General features: G+C 36.8%; 1 protein-coding gene across 2 annotated transcripts in view; it reads right to left on the bottom strand.

Annotated features, from left to right (window-relative positions):
• The window catches only part of ZBTB41 (zinc finger and BTB domain containing 41), a 36245-nt gene extending 16359 nt beyond the window's left edge, over positions 1-19886 (bottom strand). The window contains exons 1-6 of one of the 2 annotated variants that reach the window (XM_012744379.3): positions 19788-19886; positions 17926-19166; positions 11996-12203; positions 11206-11275; positions 9365-9512; positions 1784-1913 (exon numbers count right to left, since the gene is read on the bottom strand). In XM_012744379.3, the coding sequence (XP_012599833.2) occupies positions 1784-1913; positions 9365-9512; positions 11206-11275; positions 11996-12203; positions 17926-19048 (1679 nt within the window). In that variant the 5' untranslated portion in view covers positions 19049-19166; positions 19788-19886. Of the gene's footprint in view, positions 1-1783; positions 1914-9364; positions 9513-11205; positions 11276-11995; positions 12204-17925; positions 19167-19376; positions 19759-19787 lie in introns of those variants that run through there. The other variant, XM_012744380.3, reaches the window with a different exon arrangement.
• Positions 19887-26018: the final 6132 nt, after the last annotated feature.

Genomic DNA, 26018 nt, shown 5'->3' with positions numbered 1-26018 from the left:
GGTACATATACCTATTGGTATAGGTTCGTTTTCATTAATAACCTGAGCATTTAATGGATCATTTCTTTTTTTTTTTTTTTTTTGAGACAGAGTCTCACTTTGTTGTCCAGGCTAGAGTGAGTGCCGTGGCGTCAGCCTAGCTCACAGCAACCTCAAACTCCTGGGCTTGAGTGATCCTTCTGCCTCAGCCTCCCGAGTAGCTGGGACTACAGGCATGCGCCACCATGCCCGGCTAATTTTTTATATATATATATCAGTTGGCCAATTAATTTCTTTCTATTTATAGTAGAGACGGGGTCTCGCTCTTGCTCAGGCTGGTTTTGAACTCCTGACCTTGAGCAATCCGCCCGCCTCGGCCTCCCAAGAGCTAGGATTACAGGCGTGAGCCACAGCGCCCGGCCCTTAATGGATCATTTCTATCTGGCAACTCATCATGCCTTTCAGTTCTGGAAATCATCTTGGATTATTTCAGTGATGATTTTTACCCCCTCCATTTTTCCTGTTCTTTCTTTCTAGAATTCTTAATATTCAGATTTTACACTTGCCTGGTCCTCTAATGTTCTAATCTTTATTTTACATTTCTGTGTTTTGCTCTACTTTTTGTCCTGCAATTCTTCCACTGATGTCTATACTTTGGCCATCATGCTTTGAATTTCTGGCAGTTCTGAATTACTATTTGAGTGATCCTTTTATAGAAAATCCAATTCTTTTTGAATGGATTCTGTATCTTCAACTGGGGAAAAAATAATAATTGTTTACTTCTTTTTTTTAAATTTTCTTCTTCCTTTATTAATCTGTTCCCTTAAAGTTCATTTTCCCCCCATTTGTGTTGGACTCTATCATCCATGTTAAAGTTCCCCTCCTCGTATCTCGTAACCCTTGACTATCTGCTCATGATTAAGTGTGAAAGGCTAAAAAGCAGGTAAGATGGTAAAAGAACATGAGTGGGCCTTGATGACTCTGCCTTCACTGAAGGTGATCTGGGTATAACACTTGTTAGGAAATATATTTGCCCTTATGTTGCTCGGGGAATAGTCTTCTAATCTGCTGTCTGGAGGAAAAAATCTAAAAGGCAAGATACTGGAGGGGATAAGGCCGGGGCTCACTGCTTTCCGCATTCAGAATGATTCAATCACGTAACGTGGCATACTCCGGTGGAGCAGTGCTGTCAGGAGAGGGACAGGTGCCCCGTAGCAGCAGCATGTGTGGACGGTAAAACGGAAACAAATCCGATGACCTAACTTCTAAAACTTCTAAGGTTTTTACTCTAGTGTTCCTTGTTCTGCCTCTCCTGTCCCGTTCCAGAGGTACCTGGTACCTGATACTGCCAGTCCCTATACCTTCCGTGGATTCTGTCATGTAAACTAGGTTCGCATATTTCTCTGTTGCCACTTTGGGATTTATCAATATCTTTCTTAGATCCACTAAGTCCATTACCACTGATCCATTTGCTTTGCAGTTTTCAAATCTGTGTCATTCTTGTCACTTTTCTGTTGTGTCTTTTAGCTTACTGTCTTTAAAAAATAAACAAAAACTTTTAATGTATTTTTAGTGGGGTTACAGAAAGAGATAAAATATGTATGATAAGTCAACCATCTAAACCTGCAAATCTTTACTCCATATCTTCTATGATACTTTACATAATTTTTTCCCTCATATTTCAAATTAAAGCATAATTCAAGTATTTTCTGCTTTATGCTACTCTAACCCTTACAAACCATATTCATTGATGTTTTCTACATAATAGTACTAGGATTTTGGGGGTGTGCCGATATTTCTTCACCTTTCTCGGACTGATTTTCCACAGATAAAGCAAGTCCATTTTCTCTTTCCACCATGAGTACATTCTATATGGCGTTTCAAATTTCCAGTGTCATTAAACTGGCGACCACATATATCACATGGAAAAGGACCTAAAAAGGAAAAAATAGTGTGCATTTAAAGAGTAGATACTAATTTAAATGTAATAGGTATGCTATAAATTTATGCCTACCACTATTATTGCTTAGGTCATAATACACTGTGATTATGTGTTTATAGTACTCTCTTCTACATTGCTTATTTCTAGAAGACAAGCTACAATTATTTCTATATCCCTAGAGTCAAGTGTAGGGCTTGGCATCTAACAGACATAATAAATGCTAAATAAACTAATAAATGGAAATCACCAATTCTTAGTTTGAAACCAGAATGGAACAAAGTGGAAAATGCTACATACTAAATTTCTGGGAAAAGGAGATAATAATAAACTTTGAAGAATAAAAACCAGAGTTAAGAGAATCCATGGTTTAGAAATACACTACAATCTCTAGTAAGCTTTTAGTAATGTTGAGTAGACTGAAAATACTGTGGCACATTTCTATTTAGTCTTACAAAATGAAGCCCAGAATTCTCATAGTAATATTGACATTTGCTAGGTTCTAAATTTCACCATGATTTCACCAAATAAACAACTGGAAAAAAGAACAGTGCCCTACTAAATGACAAACTAAAAGAAAGACATAAGATGTGTGAAAAAGAAGTAAATACAGTTCAAGGAAGCTGTATACTTCAAAGAAGACGTCTCGGAATCTGGAAAGACAAAATGAAGAAGATATTCTAATGCAGCGGTCCCCAATCTTTTTTAACCTTTTTGGCGCCAGGGACTGGTTTTGTGGAAGATAATTTTTCCATGGATTGTGGGGGTAGCGGTGGCTGCAGCAGAGCTCTGCAGCCTGGTCCCTAACAAGCCACAGTTGGGAACTACAGTTCTAACAAATTAAACATAATAGTACACTGGAAAAAAATGGAATTAGGGCACTGGGATTAAGAAATGTATCTATAAGCAAAACTGCTTGGTAGTCACAATCTCGATGGGTAAATTTTAACATGTTTTGCACATTAGAAATTAGAGATGATCACCGCATATCGTATTAGTATCTTTAACACATTCTCATTTAAAACCTCTAATATTTCATTTTTCATGAGATCTGAATTTTTTTAGTCATTTATTAACTCATTCCACAAATATTTATTGATTATTCATATTATGTATTGTGTTAAATACTATAAAAAAAAAACCTCTCCGCCTCCCTGCAACCAAAAAAAAAAAAGGCTCCGAGAAGCTGGGAAAAGGAGAATCAGTATTTATATAGTCAAAAATAAATAAAGTAAATAAAAGAGCCAAGATGCACTTATTATGGGAAATGTGTGTTGGGTGAAGAGTGAAATATCTACCAGCAAAATTTTTTATAAAGTAATAACTGTATGTACAGCTGAAGGCCCCAACTGGGAAAGGAAGAAATGAAGCATTCTCTTTCACGTTCAGTTACTTACCAGGGTTCTTCAAAGAAAATAACAACTCCTTTTTCCCCTACACTGGATATCCAGTTTTGCACACAGCTAAACTTCTCTGAACTTTTACTTTTTACTTATGGAACCAAGCTGGGAACTTAAACTAAAGCAGATCTTCATGCCAATTCTTCAGATAGGACAGAATTATAAGATCTGACTTTTTAAAGCCAAACTATAACTTTTATACTTATAAATAGATATATTAAAAATTATCCCTTAACTGTTCAGATTACAGTACTTAGATACCTTTCCCTCTATTTAACAGAATGTGTACATCTTAATATAGATAGTATGAGCATGGTCTGAATAATCGAAAGCAGTGGTTTCTCAGCGTAGTACCTGGATCACCTGTGCCAGCATCGCCCGGAACTTGCCAGCAAAGCGAAATTTGAGGCCATGGATGGCTTTAAGACCATTTGTGATCTTCAAGGTCCTTAAGTGCAGCCTTTTGACTGACACAACAAATTGACTGACACTGACAACAAATTTGACTGACACTGACAACAAATCCTTTTATTAAAAGGGGTGCAGCAGAGAAAAATGAAACTTTTCTTGCTTCCTTTGGTGTTTATAAAAGAATAATCTTGAAATCAGCAGGCTGTTCGTTCCCCACCCCTTGAATCAGATACTCTGGGCAATCTGTGTTTTAATAAACTCTCCAGTTGATCGTGATACACACCAAATTTTGTGAACTATTTATCAAAAGCATAAAGAAATTCAAGAGAAAAGCAGCACACAGTTGGGATATAAAAGAAGCTTAAAAAATGATGTATAAATATCATTAAATATTCTTGAATAGCATCATTTAAGGAAAAAACAAATAGCCTATTACTCTGAGTATTTTATACATGTATGAGTATTTTATACATGTATGTGTACATATGTATAGATATATACACACACATATATAAAATACATGTGTACACATATGTATACACACAGAGATATAAAATATTCAAACCAATATTCTATTGGGTTTGTTTTTCTCCTTAAATAATCATGGCCCCAAAAAGCAAAGCTACTATTTCATAAGCTGTATTTCTCAAAAGTCCTGAAAATGTTAATAATTATAATACTAGAAAAGATAACATTCAGAGAAAGAGAAGGCAAACTGTGCCTGGCTCTATATCTGGCACTCATTATACATAATTACTTCATTTAATCTTCACAACAATGTCTATAAAGTAAGTGTTATTAACCCCATTTCACAAATGAGGAACCTAGAAACCTGTGAGTGGTTCCAGATCATATATTAAGTAGCTAAGTCAGACTTAGCAAACAAGCCTGGCTATGAAATGTTCTACTTACAATTCTATATCATGCTATACCTACTAAACTTCTTCGTCTAATAAATGTCAATCTAACCTAGTAAATGTCAACTCTTATTAAAAATTATATGAATTACCGCCAAAGAAACTGCCAAGAGAGCAAACAGACAACCCACAGAATGGGAGAAAATTCTTGCAAGCTACACATCTGATAAAGGGCTGATAACTAGAATCTATTTAGAACTCAGGAAAATCAGCAAGAAAAAAAATCAAACAACCCTATCAAAAAATGGGCAAAGGACATGAACAGAAACTTCTCAAAAGAAGACAGAATAATGGCCAACAAACATATGAAAAAATGTTCAACATCTCTAATCATCAGGGAAATGCAAATCAAAACCACAATGAGATATCACTTAACCCCAGTGAGAATGGCCTTTATAAAAAGTCCCCAAACAACAAATGCTGGCGTGGATGCGGAGAGAGAGGAACACTCCTATACTGCTGGTGGGACTGCAAACTAGTTCAACCTCTATGGAAAGCAATATGGAGATACCTCAAAGCGATACGAGTAGATCTACCATTTGATCCAGCAATTCCACTACTGGGCATCTACCCAAAAGATCAAAAGTCACTTTATGAAAAAGACACCTGCACTCGAATGTTTATAGCAGCACAATTCACAATTGCAAAGCTATGGAAACAATCCAAGTGCCCATCAATCCATGAGTGGATTAATAAAATGTGGTATATGTATACCATGGAATACTATTCAGCTTTAAGAAACAATGGGGATATAGCACCTCTTGTATATTCCTGGATACAGCTGGAACCCATTCTACTAAGTGAAGTATCTCAAGAATGGAAAAACAGCACCACATGTACTCACCAGCAAATTGGTATTAATGGATCAACACCTAAGTGGACATATAGGAGTAACATTTATCGGGTGTCAGGAGGGTGGGGGGGGGAGGAGGGGATGGGTGTATACAACTACAACGAGTAAGATGTGCAACGTTTGGGGGATGGACATGCTTGAAGCTCTTACTCGAGGTGGGAGGGGGGCATGGGCAATATAAGTAACCTTAACACTTGTACCCCCATAATATGCCAAAATAAAAAAAAATTTTATGTATTACCTAGTCATTTTCAAAATATCTGTGTGTGCCCAGCACTATAATGTAATGATTTGCATACTGGCTTGATGACTCACTGCCATGTAATTTAATTTGGCAGGAACTATCTCCCCAGACCTTAACACAGAGAGAATCGGATAGTCAGCAGTTGTTCAATGAATATTTACTACTTTGAGTGTAGTATATACTTCCCTTGGGTATTTTTCTCAGTGAACATTAAATAGCAGGTTAGCTAAACCTTAACGCCTAGCATTTCGGGAACACCTCTCATTACTGATGTGCTAAAAAATCTTGTAGTTCAATCACTTTTCAGTAATGCCCTCTTTAACAACTTTAACAGCCGATTATTTCAGCATACAGTTATATGCTTATATACTATCACTAACAGGAAAGTAACTATTATGCAAGGCAACTTACTTTAATTTGTAAGTTTTAACATTTAAAAAAATTTATATTGAAACTAAACTTATACCTTAGATTTTCTACCCAATGTTAATTGAATGTTTATTTATTTACTAAATGATATATTTAATAAAATTTGAAACAGGAAATCAGGAACAGAAAAAAAAAAGGTAGAAGCAAATCTGTTAGTCATAAAACTTAACTATATTTTGTTAAGATATTTCCACAAGGTAGGACCAAGAAGATTACCTAAAGTTTTAATTTAAGAAAGAAAGAAGGCCATCAATTCTCCAATAAAAATTTATTTTTCCTGGAACTAATCTCTAAAAATTTCTCACATGAAACACACAATCACAAACACATCTCCAACTACAGTTTTGGTAACTTGTAACAACTTCTTTTATATGATTGCCTCTTAGAAATGCTGAGGTGGAATACTATGAAAGAACAAGTCTGTGTGTGTGTGTGAGACAGTCTCGCTTTGTCATCCAGGCTAGGGCAGTGGTGTCGCCATAGCTCACCGCAACTCCAGACTCCTGGGTTCCAGTGCCTCAGCCTCCTGAGTAGCTGAAACTACAGGCATGCCCCACCACAGTGGCTAATTTTTCTATTTTTTATAGAGACGGGGTCTCGCCCTTGCTCAAGCTGTTCTGGAACTCCTGAGCTCAAGTGATTCTCCCTCCGCCTCCCAGAGCGCTAGAATTACAGGTGTGAGCCATCTCGCCCTGCTGAAAGAACAACTTAGTAATGGCAATCCCAAGAGGGTTAAGCTAAAAAGATAAATAATAATCTTCCAGCTTATACTAGTCTCATATATTAGAATCATAAGGATTAAGTATCCCTTGTTGCACAATAGAGCCTTGAAAGTATTTGAAGACAGCTGATCTAACTCCCTTTCCCAGACAAAATATTTTAAGATCCTTCAAAATTTTTCACATGCTTTTAAGACCCTATATCACCAAAATTACCCAACTCTAAAAATATATTTGTCAATATCCATCTTAAATGTGGTATGCAGAAATGAACATAATTTTCTAGATCAGTTCAAAATCAGACTACTACTTCCCTAATTCTGAAACATTCACTTTTATTAATACAGTTTAAAAGTACATTGATTTTTGTCAATTATATCACATTATTGGTTCATATTACATCTAAAAAGTCTCTGCTATTAAGCCTATTTATAAAATGAGGAGTTTGGATTATGTACCATTTTATATTAATAGTTCTTTAAGACTCAATGACTAAAAGTCAGATCATTCCCATAAGTTTACAACTTTGTATCTATTGTTTTTTTTTTGAGACAGAGTCTTGCTTGTTGCCCAGGCTATAGTGAGTGCCGTGGCGTCAGCCTAGCTCACAGCAACCTCAAACTCCTGGGCTCAAGCAATCCTTCTGCCTCAGCCTCCCGAGTAGCTGGGACTACAGGCATGTGCCACCATGCCCGGCTAATTTTTATATATATATATTAGTTGGCCAATTAATTTCTTTCTATTTATAGTAGAGACGAGGTCTCGCTCTTGCTCAGGCTGGTTTCGAACTCCTGACCTCGAGCAATCCGCCCGCCTCGGCCTCCCAGAGTACTAGGATTACAGGCGTGAGCCACCGCACCCGGCCTGTATCTATTCTTAATTATTTTTAACATGATTTGTTTTGACCGACTGTATAACATACATATTTTTTTTACATTTTCATTTTCTGGTATATTAAATACCTCTGACAGCTTTATGTCATCTATAAATTTCATAAGCATGAAGTATATATTTTTATCTAAGTTGTTCCAAAAGCAATGAATAGAACAGGGAAAAAATGTCTACCTGGGATGACAATCATTCATTACTAGGATTAACTGCCATAAATTTACGAAACCGTACTATCATCTAGACCTGCAGTCCCCAACCCCAGGCCACGGACTGGTGTCAGTCCTGGACTGTTAGGAACTGGGCTACAACAGGAGATGAGTGGCCAGAAAACGAGTAAAGCTTCATCTGTGCTGACAGCCGCTCCCCCATCACTTGCATCATACATAAGCTCCGTCTCCTGTCAGATCAGTGGGGGCATTAGACTCTCACGGGACTGTGAACCCTACTGTAAACTGCCCATGCAGGGGATCTAGGTTGTGGCTCCTTATGAGAATCTAATGCCTAATGATCTGAGGTGAGCTGAGGTGGTGATGCTTGTGCTGGGGAGATATTTACCCAAAGGAGTTGAAAATTTCTGACTACACAAAAAAACCCATAGAGATGTTTATAGCAATTGTATTCAATATTGCCAAAACTTGGAAGCAACCAAGATATCCTTCAGTAGGTGAATGGATACACTGTGGAGCATCCTGACAATGGAATACAGTCATCCCTAGTCATCCACAGGGGTTGGTTCCAGGACTACCCCACCAATGCCAAAATTCTCAGATGCTCAAGTCCCTTATATAAGATGGTGTAGTATCTGCATATAAACTGTGCATTATCCTCCCATATACTTTAAGTCATCTCTAGATTACTTACAATACCTAATACAATATAAATGCCACATAAATAGTTGTTATACTACATTTTTATTTGTATTTTTTATTGTTGTATTTTTTCCAAATATTTTTGATCTGTACTTGGCTGAATCCGTGAGTGCAGAACTCATGGATTCAGAGGGCCGCTGCATTATTCAGCAACATGCTAAGTGGAAGAAGTCAATCTGCAAAAACTATAGGGAGTATGATTCCAACTATATGGCATTCTGCAAAAGGCAAAACTATGGAGACAATAAAAAGATGAGTGGTTGCTAGGGGTTGGTGCCAGAAGAAATAAAGAGGGGAGCAAAGAGAACTTTTAGGGCAGTGAAACTACTATGCATGATACTATAATGACAGATACATGTCACTATACATTTGTCTAAGACCACAGAATGTAGTCTACCAAAACTTAACTAAGAGAGAACCCTACTGTAAACTATGGACTCTGGGTGATGGTGATGTGTCAATGCAGGTTCAGCAGCTGTAACAAACGGAGCACTCCGGTGGGGGGTGCTGACAATGGGGGATGCTGTGCATGTGTGGGGGCAGGGAGCACGTGGGAAATATCTGCACCTTCTTGCAATTTTGCTATGAACATAAAACTGCTCTAAAAAAGGCTTTTAACAGAAAAAGAGTGGTTCAACAGTAGCAGGCTCCACCAGCACAATGTGATAATCAATGAGTGCTATGACGGCTTTGAGAAAAAGTGACTTACTTACCCAGATGGAACTTTTCTTGATGCTTTAACCGCGCAAACCGTGATTTGAAGTGTTCCTCACAATAGGTACACTTAAAAGGTTTATCTTGAGAATGCAGAATCATATGTTCCTCCAAGTGTGGTCTTCGAGTAAAAGATTTCTTACAAATCTAAATAAAAATGCAGACACAATGTAAGAGAACCTACACCAAAATTTAAAATACAAAGCTCATCATGAGGAAAAATATAAGTTCAAGTAAAGGAAAATTTCTCCCAATAGAAAACTTACAAAAAGTAAAATTAAATTCTAATTGTTCAGGAAAAAAAAACGCCCTGGAGGAAATACAGCAAGGAATTATTTTAAATTAGTACAAAAGTTAGCTGAGTTTCAACTCTTTACATTTCTAATAGGCTACAGAATAATCTTACTATCTTAACTCTAGTCAGGATTTCCAAATCCATGAAGTATATATTTTAAGTCTCTTATATTTCAGGAATAAAAGGCTTTTTTTATTGTTACCATACACTTGATTAAGAATATGAGTAAGAAACCACAAGAAATCATTTCAAAATTATCTCTGAAGCGGTCAGAAGATACAACTTTTAAAGAAATTTGACATATATCATGTTTCAAAACAGGTGGAGTAGGCTGCCACAGTAACAACACTGATAACAATACAGCAAGTACCATGTATTCCAGGCACAATTCTAAGTAAATGAGAGATTTTACTTATTTCACACAATAATCCTATGAGGTAGATAAATTTATCATTATCATTTTATAGCTGAGGATGATGAAACTTAGTAAGGAGGAAACATCATCTTATACAGATTCAAATACTATAGTTAATTAACCACCATTTCTAGAAGCTGAAATCAGAGAAATGGTGAGAATTCTGCTGTATATATAAATGGAATTCTTGGAGTAAAGAAGGCAAAACAACAGCTGGTGACTCCTTTAAACAATATTCCCTGAGAGACTGAAAAAGTATTTTAGAGGTATAGTAGATAAAGATGTCCACAAATTCTTTACTATTACTCCCACTGAAAACTAGAGTCTAATTCCTCTCCCTTAATCTACCCAGGTTGTGGTGATTTGTCTGACCAAGAAAATGTGGTGGAAGTGATATTCTGGGACTTCCGAGGTTAGGCCACAAAAAGTCTGATATTTTTACCAAGGCTTCTTGGAACACACACTCACTCTTGGAAACTAGCTGCTATGCTACAAAGAAGCTCAAGTAGCCTCATGGAAATACCAAAGTGGAGAAGAACTGAAGTTCCTGGTCAAGGGTCCTTGCTGAGGCCCTAGCCATCAACCAAAACCACGTCACCAGCCATGTGAGTGAGCACTTTGGAAGTATCGCCAGACAAGACCAGACCATCTACCAGCTGAAAACAGCAGAGTGAATTCGGCTGACACCATATGGAACAGAAGAATGATCTAGCAAATCATTGCCCCAAATTTGGATTCCTGGTACACAAAAGGGTGAGACATATCAAAATGATTGTTTAAAGCCACTCAGTTTTGAGGTGTTTTTTATGCAGCGGCAGATATCCAGGCATAAGTTGGAAATTCTAATACTTTATACTCTCTACAACAGTAATGTCACAGTTTATACACAACTACAAATACATGGCATAGTGATTACAGTAAAAACAAGAATTTCCACTTCTTGGGTCTATCATCTAAAAGCTAAACTACCATGCTTAATTTTTGAAAATATTAGAATAGCTTTGTAGAAAAGAAAGATTCTAAAAGTGAGATAAGCTAAATTACATTACTTTAAAACCTAATTACCTTACTTTCACAAAAGGCAACAGTACATTTACTTTGGTTTTCTAATACAAATTAAAAACTCTTACATCACATTTCCAACTTTCACTCTTAGCCTTCTTAATGGAAATAAATTCTTGTGCATTTTCTGGATGAAACCTATCAGAGAAAAATAAAAAGATTATTAGAAAAAGATTATATTACTTAAATAAATATTCCATACGAATTTGTTGATAGTAATTACAAGAATCAGGTACTGATTCCTTTCATAAGGAGACAGGCACATGTAAGCTCTTTAAGAATAAAGATATCATTATTATTATTTTAATAAATTTATATGGCTACTTGAATTTATGCAGAAATTGTCAAAGAAAAGTCTAATTATCTGTTAAATACATTCAGGAACCTAGCTCTTTACAGATAATCTACAAGTTAATTCACCTGATTTCTTTAAGTCTAGATTTCAGTCAATTTAATTTTTTAGAGTTAAATACACAATCTTGTACTAAGATTCTTTATCTCACAAACCTTTACATGTTAAAGACAAGTTGAGTATGAGAAACAAATTTCCTAGAGTTCTAAAACCATTTACCTCTAAAGACATCCTTGACAAATCCCAAGACATAAAACAGGATAATCCAAATGCTGTATTTTAAACTACCATTTATAGACTATATTTTTGTTTTAACAATCAAAAACTTCATCTCAATAGCATGTATAAAAAATATAAATAAACACTTCCTGCTCTGTTCTTAATTACTTTGTAGTCTCTGCAAAAAGTTAAGCAATGAAAGAATTGGAGACAAGCACTCCTAGATGTTTTAAGCTTTCTACATGTTTAAATTAGAAGGCACAACATGGAAGCAAGATAATACTTGCCTCTTAACGTGCTTGGCTAAAGTCTTCTTGCTTGCATGAAGTTTATTACAATAAGGGCACTTGTGCTCCTTCTTATGAAATTCTGTTTCATTACTGTGCTTCTTTCTGTGAACAGTTAGGTTAGACTTTGTCGAATATCGCTGGTGACAAATATCACACTCAAAGGGCTTCTCACCTGTGTGAACACGGGTGTGGCTCTCATACTTCCCTATAAAAAGAGAGAAATTAAATTCAGTACATTTACTACACTATGACTGAAATTTGACAATGGAATAAAATCTCATGATTTAGCAAATTTAAAATGCACACCCAAATCCACATACAAAACAAGCAAAACGTTTATCTAAATTTCTACCTCTGATAAACCTTAAAAACTGCTTTGGGCTTACTGCTCAAAGTATACTTTTCCTCAAAAACTTGGGTCATTTAAAAAAACAATTATTCATGTTCAGAAAGACTGAAAATCAATCAATTAATTAATTAAACTAATAATTTAACCTCTCTGTATCTGAGTTAGTAATACTTCATCGAGTTGTGAGAAGTAAATGAGTTAACAGAATATATAGAACACTTAAAACACCCCAGCACACAGTAAGCACTAAAAAATATAAGCCATTATTATCATATGGGTTACTAGTCACAACACACATATGCAGGTATACTTCAAATATACATAAAGATAAGTCTGATTAATGAGTATCCACTGTAACAGATCAAACTGGAATTTTAGCCCTCTGAGAACACTGGAAGGACTTTGCTTTTTTCCCCTTGCCACTGCTAAAATTGCCCAATATCTCTGTTTCCTCTCTGCCACTGCTAAGGCATATCCAACCACTTATTTACACAAGCATCAGCCTACCATCACCACTTTCCCTGCTGAGTTCAAGATATCAGATCTATTAATAATACTGGGAAAAGATAAAGGTCACTATACAGAATTTAAAAAAAAGTTTCCTTGATTGTGAAAGTTTTCACATTTCATTTTTTTAAAACTCACTTTTTAAATTATGTAAATAATATACACTCATGGTAAGAAAAACAACAACAACAAAATGTAAACAAATCAAGACTACAGAGTCTGATTTTTAAATAACCTTATAAGTAAACTTTGGAACAGGTCCATTCTTAACTAGGGATTAACTATACATGTTTAGCACAGACCCTTAAGATTGAAAGATAACTTATCAACCTCTGAATGCTTAAATCTCTTCATTTTTATTCCCAAGTGAACAGAAACAGTAACTTAATAAAAAATCTTAAAGTATAAATTTCTTCATCAAATCTTTTGTTTTCTATGAAAATGCCTTTTCTGGAAAGATGTTAAAAATAACAATTAGTAGCATTTTCCCTGTATTTAAAGTCAGGAATTTCCTCATTGCTTGCAAGTAAAAATTATTTGTAGTTGAATATTAAAGTCACTGAAATGGCTGTTAAATTTAAAAATTAAAACCATTTTGACTATTAAACTTCCACTTTTCTAAAGACTAGTAGACTTAAAAAGATTTAAGCAAGAAAAAGAAATACGAAAGTTTGGAAATTTCAACTGAAATAGCTAAAATTAGGTAAACCTAATGATTTTTTAAAAATCATTTTAAATAAATTCAGCAAAGTCAAAGAGACCAATGAAACTATAAAAAGTTAAGTAAATTAAAGAATTTAAATAATTTTTTAAGTTACTAATTCAAATTTTATGCACATAGGCATTGCAGGATTTGAACTGTTCTCTCCATGGGTTTGAATTTCTGAACAAGAACAGGAGACATAACTTCTGAGGAAATGCTGGACCCAGCTAGGTAGATCTCCAGGGGCTAGTAGGAAAATAAATTTTAATCTTCAAATAAATTTCATGTTTAAATAATTGGTAGGGGTGTAGGGAGGGTATTCCTCAGAAAAAAGTCAACATCTACATCTGTTTCTTCATTTTTATGGGGTAGGGGATTCAATATACTGTATAAATCAAAATGTTCAAACTTATCAAAGTTTTCATAAAAAAACAGTATTCCTTCACAGAATATTAAACTACACCCAAGCATTTTTGATTGCCAACAGAAAACACATAACATTAAGAAATTTTATCCATAGCATTTTTTTTAACTTAATCTCAATATGAACTGTGTCTCAAATCAGGAGTCATAAACTAAAGCTATTGTCATATAAACAAATTTGACCCTGTGAAGAATTTATTCCCTCATATGGGTCATGCAAAATTACCACGGTCAGATTTTATATGCAGTTTATACAAAGAGAAACATCACCAAATTGGTTCATTAGATATCTGATACTGCTAAATCGTAAATGTACCTTGAAATATTCATATGGCATACCCTAAAAATATGTAATTAAAATGTTTAGCCTTAAAGTAGAGAACTGTGCACTTGTTATAACCCTCCTCTACCAAGAGCCAAGTGGAATTTCTGTCAGGATGGAAGAGAGTCACATTTTTTAAAAAAAGGTATAGAACATTTTCTACCTCTAGAGGAGATTGTGAATTTAATCCAAGAGAAAGATTTTAGTTCCTGTAGAAACAATATCCAAATTGTCTGTCTCACCCCATCTGTCAACTCTTTATTTTTGCCTTTTTACCCACTAGGTTTTTGGTATAAGGGGAAAGGTCAGAGGACTCTTATTTGCATGAGAATCCGTTGAGAATTGGACAGCTGGTAGTCTAAGGAAAAAGATAACTGGATCAGGAGTCTTACTCCAAGCAACTATTAAATACACCAAAAAGGATAAAAAATCCAAAGTAATGGAATCAAATTAGTAGATTGCATATTGTGGAGCCAATGGTTCCAGCAGGTCTCAGAGCTTATTCACCTCTCATAAACCCACTCTGAGGCAGCCAAGTTAGAAGCACAGAAAGTGCACCTACCTGGCTGCTTACACGCCCAAAGTCAAGTCAGACACCAACCTGTCAACTTAGTTCACGCAAGCAGGTGCTTACTGAAAGCTTATTTGAAATGACTTGAGATACTAAAGGCACTAACCAAGAGAAAAATACATAACCTTCAGGATCATGATCTAATAAGACAGATAAGTAACAACCAAAAATCTGGGTCGCCATTTTTAAATCCCATTAAAGATGGATGATGTGAAGATGGCTGAAAAAGGTAGCCCTTGAACTGTTTGGTTTTTTTTTTTTTTTTTTTTTTTTTTTTAAAGTAGGGCTTCTGACAGAGATGATAGGAGAGGACATTTAAGTTACATGAATCTTCTTCTACATATCCTTTTCATTCCATGACTCACCAGTCCATTTAGCCTACGTTCAGAGTAACTCTCCATCCTACATCCCATTCCCAGTGTCCCCCATCTTTCTAGTCTAAGCTGTATTCTCTTTCTGGTCCTTTGCTACATGATCCCTCCTACCTCTCTGGCTTTTATCCCTTCCTTTCCCCTTTCCAATATCCTTCTCCACACTGAAGCCAGCATGATCTTCCTAAAACTCTTATACAGCTGTAATTTCCTTTGTTACATTTTTTTCAACAGTTTCCATCACCTACTGGATAGAATCTAAACTCTTCTGTATAGCATACAGGCCATTCAAAATCCGACCTTCACAACTTGCCCGTCTTTATCTCCTGTCATTTTCATCACACCTCCTTGCCCACCTTGAAACCACCACACCTCAGCAATGTCCAGAACACAATACATCTCAATGCCTTTGCACATGTTGGTCCTTTGCCTTGTAAATTCTTCCCTATTCTTTAAGTCTCAGCTCAAATACTACCTGCTCTGTGAAACCTAACCTGATCCCCTAGTCCTTTGTACTTATATTGATGAGATTACATTTAATGTAACATGATTGTGTTTTTGCATGTACTCATTAAACTTTAACATTCTTGAGGACATGGAATACATCATTTCATATATGCTTAGCAGTGTTTGGCAGAGTATAATAAATATATTAAAGATAATTATCTAAATATTAAAGATAACTATCATTCCCTGAACATCTAGACTTGGTACAACATTTTAAGTGATCACTAGAACTATCCCATTTAAATCTCATAACGCCCTCCCCCTTGAGAAGGTACTATTATCATCATCTCACTTTACTTATGAGGAAACAAAAACAGAGAGTTTAAGACCTGGATTCAAAAAATCCAGGCAATCTGATATCACCATAACTTATGCTTTTTAAGTGGCATGATGTAAGAATAGGATATAGATAGACATAGATATGCTAATGTAATGGAGATAAGAAAGTACAGGTGAAAAATAAGCAGCCTTAATGTAGCTAAACAAAAGAGGTGTGTAATGTAAAATACATTCAGAAAGGTAGGCGGAAATAAGCCTACAATATGACCTATTGAGTCCCACAATTATCTGGTCTGAACTTGGTTTAAAAAAAAAAAAAAGCTGCAAAATGCCTTGCCTGTCTCTTGGTATATCAGCACCTTAATCTTGAGCAATGTTTTCTCAAATTATAGGCAGAAAACTCTAGCTTCCTGGGACATTAAAAATGTACCCCTGAAGTGTCTTGTGGTAAAATGATTTGACGAAATGCTAGGTTAAACAAAATTAACAGGTTTCTTTACTAGAGAATCTGGTAGAGTTCATACAGATTGTGAACTATACATAATCTTCCCAATCTTACTTGAACACAGAAGCCCTCTCTTTATAGAGCATCTCTTATACAGCCATCGTGTTCAGGGGGACAGTTTGAGACCCACATGCTAGACCCACAATGCCATTTGCGAACTGACCCCTCCTTACTTACCTCCAAGTCAAATTAGGTCAATGAAGGCAAAATACAGGAAGCATGTGCTAAGAGTACAAAGTCTAAGAAGTTTACTGAAAGATGAAATGTTCTCAGGTGTGTACCTCAACCCAAAAAAGCTGTTCTCTTCTGTATACATGCCCTTATGGTATTTGTTTATATCTCTACAACGGCATTTACCCAGCCTGTCTTTAAGAAGTTACCTGTATACATATGCTCTTCCAATTGATTAACACAAGAAAAGTTATTTTATTCATGTTGGCACAGAGCCTCATAGTTAAAATAGTAATTATTATTAAAGGGGATTGTCAAAAGTATTCTGATTTAAAGAGAAAAATATTCAATAGTCATCATAAAAAGCAAAAAGAAGTTACCACTGTTATGTCCATGCATGCTGTAACATATTTTGATTGCAAATGATTACCAGTGCCTTTAAAACCAATTTCCACCTATACAAATGAGCAACTCAACACAAGACATATGGGGATATATTAAATGGTATAAGTAATTTCACCAGGTCAGACTGCACTAATTATGTATTTTTTTATCATTATATGTGGTAGAATACATTTTACAATTTCATAACTTCAATTTACATGGAAGTAGCTTAATTTTTGAAATTTAAAAATTCACTTAAAACAGTTTGTATAAGACACTTTCAAAAATTATTTTACTAGCAAATATTAGACATCTTAAAATTAAGTATGTACTGAAATAAAACTTAAGTTTAGAGACCACATTACCTACAAACTCTTTTCTAATAGGAAAAAAGTTGACTTGTCATTATTAGAATAACCAAAGAGTATACTACCATACACAAGGGGAAACAGTATATAAATCATTAAATCCAATATAATCTAATTTTTTAATGACTCAAAAATAGCACTTGTATCTCTGAAAAATTAAATTTTCATATAAGTCTAAGCTCTATAATTATTGATACTCTGGAGTCTTTCATACCAAATACATGATCTAATGATTTGTCACTGTTGGGATACAAAGAAAAAAATAAAAGCCAATATAAATACTTAAATTAATTATTGAATCACAGCAAATTTAAAATAACATGATAAACTATGTATTGAAAACCAAAGCATCTTCCCTACTTTAAGCTCTTTTTAAAAGTTACTTTCAAAGTTTAGTTTTTAATTATCAACTTTAAAATATCCATAAAAAGTAAGTCATTAAAGAGAGAAAAGCTTTCTTTTCTTACCTATTCGGTCAAATGTTTTATCACATTTGGGACACTGCAATATTTTTTTGTTACTGTTCTGAATGACTACTGGAGTCAACCCCTCATGAATATTTCCTACAGAATCACCAGCCTCAGGTTCTTCTTCTGCATCATTATGATCTTTTTCACTTTGTTCTTCAATGTCAGAGTATTCATCTGACATTTCCTCCTCTAGCTCATCTTCTTCAGCATTATATTCACTTCCAGGATCCTCAGAATCATTTCTATCTGACTTTTCCTTATCAAAATTTTCCTGATTCAAATTGTCTGACCCTTCACCACTTTCCTGTTCATCATCACTAGTGTCATCAAACTTAACGGGGCACTTCCGATTCCTTTTTGATCTTCTGGTGGAAAAACTTCTCTCCAGCATTTTTAACCCATGTTTTTTCCCTAACAAGAGGGATCTATGAGTTTTAGCCAAATGATTCTCTAAGGACTTTTTATAACAAAAATGTCTGCTACAGAATTTGCACTGATGATTATTTGATAGTCTTTCAGTTAATTCACTCAGTGTTTCTTCTGGTGATGACTTTTCAGTTAGCTCTGACTGAAAAGTCGCAACATTTTCATTATTCAGCAGCTTCACTGCATCTATAATGTCCAGAAATTTCGCAGCCTCTAACACAAGAGGTATTTCATATTTGTACACAAAAAATTCTGATGTGTAAAGAAATTCAAGCAAATGCTGAAAAACTGAATGTGTTACGTGATCCAGGGTGACAACATCAGTGCTTGGATTTTTGCTCAAACATGCATGAAAATAACTACTGCCAACAGCCACCACTACCTTGTGTGCACTAAATTCTTTCCCTTCTACTATGATAAGTAAATCACAGAAAGATGGTTGCTTCTGCCTATCATCATTTAAATATTTTAGCAGATTCTTATTATACTGCAAAGAACTCAAAAGCTTTCTCTGATCTGGAGAGGGAGGAAGTTCCTGGTAACAGCGAAGAGCCTCAGAAGTGGGTCTTTCTGTAGAATGCGTGTAGGTCACTTGGTCACACTCCACTGCAACATTTCCTCCTGAAGAATCTTTATGGTAGCCTAGATGGATCTTCTCGTCAAGATTTGGAGTAACCTTTCTCCTCTTCTTCATTGCAGTACAGCAATTTCAGGACAAGAAACTTCATAAGTATCTTAAGAGATGTACAAAGGGAAAACTAGATTGTCTTGAATAACAGCTTCTGGAGGGGCGTGCCCCAGGGTTTCATGGTCTGCAAAAAAAGAGTAAGAACCACGTAAAATAAGGAATCCTCAATTAGGTAACGGCGCTCGTCAACTAATTCTTTCTAAATTATAACCTAAAAATGAGGATAAAGTCATAGTTTACACTCACGGCTAAGGTTTTAGGGCGGAGAACAAGGAGGGCCGGGTTAGAAAAGACAGGCAACAAAAGAATAATTTTAAAGGAAGCCAGAGCGCACCTTCCAGGCCTGATCCACGAACAGGGTGGAAATAATCGGGCAGGAAAGGGAGCGATTCCTCCAAGATCACTGACTGTGCAGGCTGAGGGCTGCAGCCGTGGTTTGGGGGCGCCGGGATGGTGACAATAAGGCCGTTGCGGCCGCGAAATCCGAGTCTCCCCAGGAACACGCTTCCCCCGGGCGGGCAAGGCACCGCTCTTCGGGACCAGAAGGCGCCCCTCGGCCGCATGCACCCCGAGAGACGCCCCGGCAGGGCGCGGAGCCAGAGGAGCGGGGTCAGCCGGAGGGACGACTCCAGGCAGCGGAGGGGCTTGCCCAGGCCCCGGCCGGGCGGACGATGCGCGTGTCAGCCGCGAACCCGCTCCCCTTCCCACCCAGGGTCCCCGGGCGAACGCCCCACGGATCCATTACCGGGAACCCAGGGCTCCCCCGCTGGCTCCCGGCCGCTGAGCTGCACTCCGGGCACGCTCGCCTCAGCGCCTACCCACTTCCGGGTTCAGCCCCCCACCTCACGCCCTCCCCTCCCAGAGCCCCGCCGCCGCCGCCGCCGTGGGCCCGGAACACGTCAGCCGCGCGCGCCGCCTCCGAGCTACCCGGAGCGACCGGCGCGGCCCTGTGTGAGCCACTGCGCATGTGCGCGCACCTTCTTCACGCATGCTCCGTACGCTCTCAGTGCTCCCTGGGAGACCCTAGCTGCGCCGCAAGTCCGTTACTCCGGGTTTTCGCGGTGGCGTGGTGACAGGCCGTGGCTGGAACGGCGAGGGTTTGCTGCCGGAGGGGAGTGAGAGAGGGAAGCATGGATGGGAAGTTTGGAAGTAACTGGCAGAGGCGCAATTTCATCCGCACGGGTGTAATCACCCAAACAGCAACTGCCAAAGCCCCCGGTTAGATACCCTGGCGTGCACCTAAAGAGCTGGTGTTGATGCTGTCTGGTTGTTTTTCTGATTTAAACGGCTTGATTTAAACACGGGTGCTACTAAATTTTAGCTTTTTGTTGCACACAGGAAAAAAAAATCAGAAAAATGGGCATGCAAGTGCACGGCTGGTAGGACAGGAAGGGAAGCCAAAACAAAAGAAACATCCACAAGGACAGCTGTTGGAGCCAAAGCCTGAGAGTTCCGGGTGGCGCTGATGTCGCTGGTCTGAGGACCGACCGTATTATGAAAAGCAAGGTCCTAGATCATGTGTTGTTTGCAGACCTGAGGGAAATAACGATGAAGAATGAAACAAACTTGGATAGGTGGCCACACTGGAGACCCCACCCTTTCCCCCACCCACATGTCACCACCACAAACACAGCTGGAAATCTAGGAGGGCCTAACTCAGGAAGACTAGGAATTCTTCCTACAGAGTTGTACTCTCTCCTACAGAGAGAGAGACACTTTGGGGGAAACTTGCCTATCTCACATTTTCTTTGGGAACTGAAAATAAATAAAATTTTAATACCTTTCATGAAAATTCCTAGCAAAAATTTACATTCACATGGATTCAGACAAAGATTCCTGTCACCTGTATGATGCATCCCACAAAAACTAGCCACACTGAAAAGGGAATAAAATGTTAAAATAGTAAAAGAATTATATAAACAGTAGCTGTAGGCTTTAAATATACAAAGCCTGCAGATATTAGAATTATCAGAAACAAAATACGTATATTTATTTAAAGTAATAAAGAATTGGAAGGAACATGAAGAAAATTATCGAAAATATACAGATTAAAAGAATAATCTGGAAGTGAAAGCTATCGTTGTATTAGCACTTAGAACATGGATGGAAATTGATCCATTCTTATTAAAATGACAGAAAGATTAGCACAAGATAGAAAATAAATAAATCCAAAGAAATGGGGAAAATTTTAACAAGAGCAAGTTATGAAATAGTGAAACGTACAATAAAGAAACAATACAGCAAAACTTTGGGTATTAGAACACGTAAAAACTTGAGAAATTTTGGTAGGATTTGTTATTGCCAATTTTATAAAACTCTTCAAGAAATTAAAATGGGGGAGGTCACACTTCATTTTATGAGACAAGCATAATCATAATATCAAAACTTGATAAATACATTGCAGGAAATGAAAATTATAGGTCAAACTCACAAACTTAGGTGCAAAAATCCTAAATGAAATCAAATACAAGTGACATGCGTCTGTGTGTGTGAAAGAAACAGAAAGAAATATACAAATGAACTAAATTGGATTTAACAGAGGAATAAAAAATTTAACGTTTGAAAATAAATGTGTATTCTTTGTATTAACAAAGTGAAAGATGAAAAACCATTAATCATCTCAATTGGTACAGAAAAATAATTGATAAATTTAACCTTGACTTTTTAAAAATCTTAAACTAGGACTAGAAAATGTCTTCTTAATATAAATGGAATCTTCTGGGGAAAACCCCAGCAAATATGATACTTAATGAAATGTTGAAAATTTCCATGGAATTTGAGAATGAACCAAGCATGCATTCTATCATCACTTGACATTTTAGTAGAGGCCTTACTCAGGACAAATAAGCATGAATAAGAAATAGAAAGTATAAGTTTAGGGAATGGGGAATAAAATTATCATTATTTATTGCAGACATGTGTGGATATTTAGTAAATTTTTTTAAAAGTCTAGGGATGAATTATTAGTTAATAAAGTTATAAGATACAATATTCAAATACAAAATAAAATAGCATTTCCCTATACCAGCTGTGACAGTCAATTTTATTTGTCAACTTGGTTGGGCTATGGTGCCCAGTGATTAATATTTGGTCAAACACCCATCTAGATGTTGCTGTGATGGCATGTTTCATAAATCGGTAGACTTTGAGTAAAGTAGGTTACTCTCTTTAATGTGGTAGATCTCATCCAATCAGTTGAAGGCATTAAGAGCAAAGAATGAGGTTTCCCAAAGAACAGGCATTCTTCCCGGAGACTTCAACTTAGAAGCTGTGGTGTGAGTTTTCAACCTGCTGCACCACAGAATTCGGACTCAAGACTACCACATCAATTCTTACCGGAATTTCCAACGTTGTTGGAATTTCCAGCTAGTTTATTATTTCCTCTGTCTTCTAAACCTAAAGATTTGACTCTTGGCTGGGTTCCTTTTGCAATTGTGGGGGTGAGGGGAAATTTCCCCTTTTCCTGGAAAGTTCATTGAAAGATCAACTCACAATTAAGGCAGATTAATAAAAAAAAAAAAAGAAATATATTTACCATGCATGCAGAGAGAATCACAGAGTGATTACCCACTACCCCAGTGGAATCCAGATATTTTTATACCTGCCTTTTAGAGGGCAGGGGGAGATAAGGAGTGTAGGTAATTTCAATTAGGGACAATAAATGGTTGCTAGGGAGGATGAATGGATGGGGAAAACAAACTTGTAAATGATTTTTTTTTTTTCGATTGAATGTGTTGGTGATTTTATTTTTTATTTCAAACACAGTTATGGAAAAGGTCTTTAATTCTGACTTTCAAGAAAAGTTTTGAAACAGTTTGGCCTATTGAATTAACAGCCCTGAAAGGAACACCATAAATGATTTTCTTTGCAAATTAAGTTAACCTTGACAGACAGGTATTGTATTTAAAATTATTTGGGCCAGGTCTGGTTGCATTCTTGATTTTCTTTTCTGCAGTATAGTGAAATAACAGAGAAGGGAAGGGAATTCAATTATATTTTGATGTGTCCTGTCTGGTTATGCAGATAGAGAGAAAGCCCCTTCCAAGGGCCTGTTGATCTCTAAGGGCTTTTAATTCAAAGTACTCTTTATACCAAGGAGTCATACTTTGGGGTGAAATTTCCTGAGCTCCTTCACAATGCTCCTCGAGGTATTTATAAGAGCAAAGAGATAAATGAAAATCCAGCCAAAGTTACTGTGTTCTGGACCAACTGCCTTTGCTAAGTAACTGGTATTGAAAATATGCAGTTGCATAGAAAAATAAGAGCTAGTTATGTATCTATGAGAGACAAAGTGATTGTCAATGTGTAAAAGCTGAAAGGACACCAGAGTTGATGACTAGGAACTTTTCCATTCATCCAGTCATATCTTGTTTCTAGTAATAATATATGTCAGTAAAGAATACAACTGGGTCTCAGTTTTACCTACTAGAACATATATCTGCTTTTTCTCTTTGTAGTGATAATGTTTATTTTGATTTACATATCCTTAAATTACTTGTTAGTTTTGGCTTAATTATATAAATCAAGATTTAGAACACGTTTAACTTTCTTAAAAGCATGCACTTGGTTCCCCCTCTGCCCTTCTGAATGAACAGATTTTTTCCTTAGAATATTCTTCCTCCAATATGTTACTTACCCCCAATTTGGTATAATCTCATTAATCTTTATGATTCAGATAGTTTCAGATTAGGCATTTTTTCCTGGAAAAAATCTGCAATCTTCTCAAGTACCGATTAGTATCCTTCCTTTATTTGCTCTCAAAACTCGATAGTTCATATATTACATGGTTTCTTGCCTATCTCACCTAAAGGACTAAAATATCTTTGAGGACAGAAGCCATATAATTCAATTTACTGCTATAGTCTTAATAGCTAGTAAAATGATTAGATTCTGATAACAAGTCAATAAATACTTCTGAATAAATAAACTCGTTGAGGTTGTCAATTATGCATCATTAGCAAGAAGCCAGAACTTTTCTACAACACTGTTTCTTGCTGACATTGTGCTCCTCTTTTCCCCTTAAGCTAGTGTGAAGATACAGGTTTTTCACTGGAGGGATCCAAAATTATTATAAATCCTGGTGTGATAGTTACTTTGCCTAAAGACTAATTATAATTCAAAAAGATGTAGAACTGGATTGTTTATTTAAAGTAGGACAATGGCAGTTTTATAAAACTGGAACTCAAATATCACAGCAGTTAAGAGAACAACAGTGATCTATAAAGAGACCAGAACCATAGAGAGCCTACAAGCTCCTTTGACAGACCTGTATGAGTGCTAGCTGCTGCAGGTGAGGAATGAGGACAGTTCCTAGTGATTTGTGAGAAAGAAATTTACTCTGTGATCTTGACGACAGACTAAGTAAGGAAAGCATGGTTATAAAGGGACATCTTCACCTCATAAAAGTACCATAGAGAGAGGACATTTTCAAGAAAATGAAAAGACAACCCGCAGAATTGGAGAAAATGTTTGCAAATCATGAATCTGGTAAGGACCCTGGTATCCAGGATATACAAAGAGCTATTACAACTAACACAATGACCAATACTTACCAGATCCTTACTATGCTCTGAATTCTGTAAGTCTATCAACTATTTTAATCTTCACAAAATTCTATGAAGTAGGACCACTGGCTGTTTTGTTTGTTTCACTTGAGGTTTAAACCTCATTTTCCTTATCTGAAAAGTAGGGATGCCAGAATTAATAATAGTACCGGCCTCTTAGAGGGTTAAAAGAGCTGGTACAAGACACACTAACAGTGTCCAGTGCAGGCCTGTGGTCCACAGAGCTGACCTGTCATTGTCATTACGACTTCTTACACTGTGGCCACTGTCGCAGCTATTATTACTATTGCCATTTCACAGATGAAGCTAGGAGAGGTTGAGAAATTTGCCTAAAGTCACGTCACACACATGACTAATATGTAGAAGAGTAAGATTTCAAATGCAAATCTCACATCACTCCTCTCACCTCTGCTAAATCATTTGAATGGCTTGCCTGGTTTTAAGATACACACGAAAATCTTCAACAAAACTCGTGTGATCCAAACTCCACTCGCCGCTAAATCTCGTCTCCTGCTTCCATCTCTGTGCGCTCCAGGTACAATGGCCTTCTGCTTCATGCAGATCAGCTTCCTTGCTATCTCTTCCCACAAGGGTTTTGTCCTGCTGTCCCTATGGGGGTGGCATTCACTCTCTGACATATTTTCATCCTCTTATGAGACCTCTTCTTTAGAGAATCTTCTGCTAATTGCTCTGAAGAGGCTAATAACCCAGTCACATGCTCTCATAAAACCCTACACCTCTTCTCTGTAGCACATGCTGTAGCTATAGTTTTACATTTATTTGTGTGTTTTCCAATTAATATGTTTCCCCCACTAGACACACGACACTCTTCTTTCTTTGCTCTCCATTGTGGTCTTAACCTACTATCTAGTATGGAAAGAGTGAAAGAAAAAGAAAAGAAAGAAAAAGAAAAAAAGTGCACTTAAGATGGGTAAAGACAGGGAATAAAAAGAACATAGTAATGGGTTAAAGAATAAAACCAATAAAAGTTTAGGAAGTGAGGGTTATGTTTTTAACAGAGATGAACAAAAAGTAAGAACTAAGTAAAATAAAGTAAAAAGATTTATAAATGAGTAAGGTAAATAAAGCATTTAGAAGCAGTAGAAATAATACATGGGCCAGCCAGGTGAAAACACTGGATTAGGGTGAGGAAGGCATTCGACAGGGGCCAGAACCCACCTTCCCTGACTGCTGGCCGCTGAGGCTCCTTCTGGGCTTCTGGGATGAGACGAGATCAAAGGAGAAGAGGGGAGCAGGGAAAGTGTCAGAATTAGGCAGTGGGCTGCAGGGGCTTTAGGGAACAAAGAAAAATACTGTGTTTGCTGTCTTTTGAGAAGATTTAGGTCCATTTGTCAAGAACAGCACATGTTTGGCAAAGTGGTAACATAGGGAGAAAAATTCACTTATTAGCA

The sequence above is a fragment of the Microcebus murinus genome, chromosome 23 (genome assembly GCF_040939455.1).
Source record: "Microcebus murinus isolate Inina chromosome 23, M.murinus_Inina_mat1.0, whole genome shotgun sequence".
Lineage (NCBI taxonomy): Eukaryota > Metazoa > Chordata > Mammalia > Primates > Cheirogaleidae > Microcebus > Microcebus murinus.
Note: the sequence above shows the minus strand (reverse complement) of the source record. Positions and strands in the feature narration are given on the sequence as shown.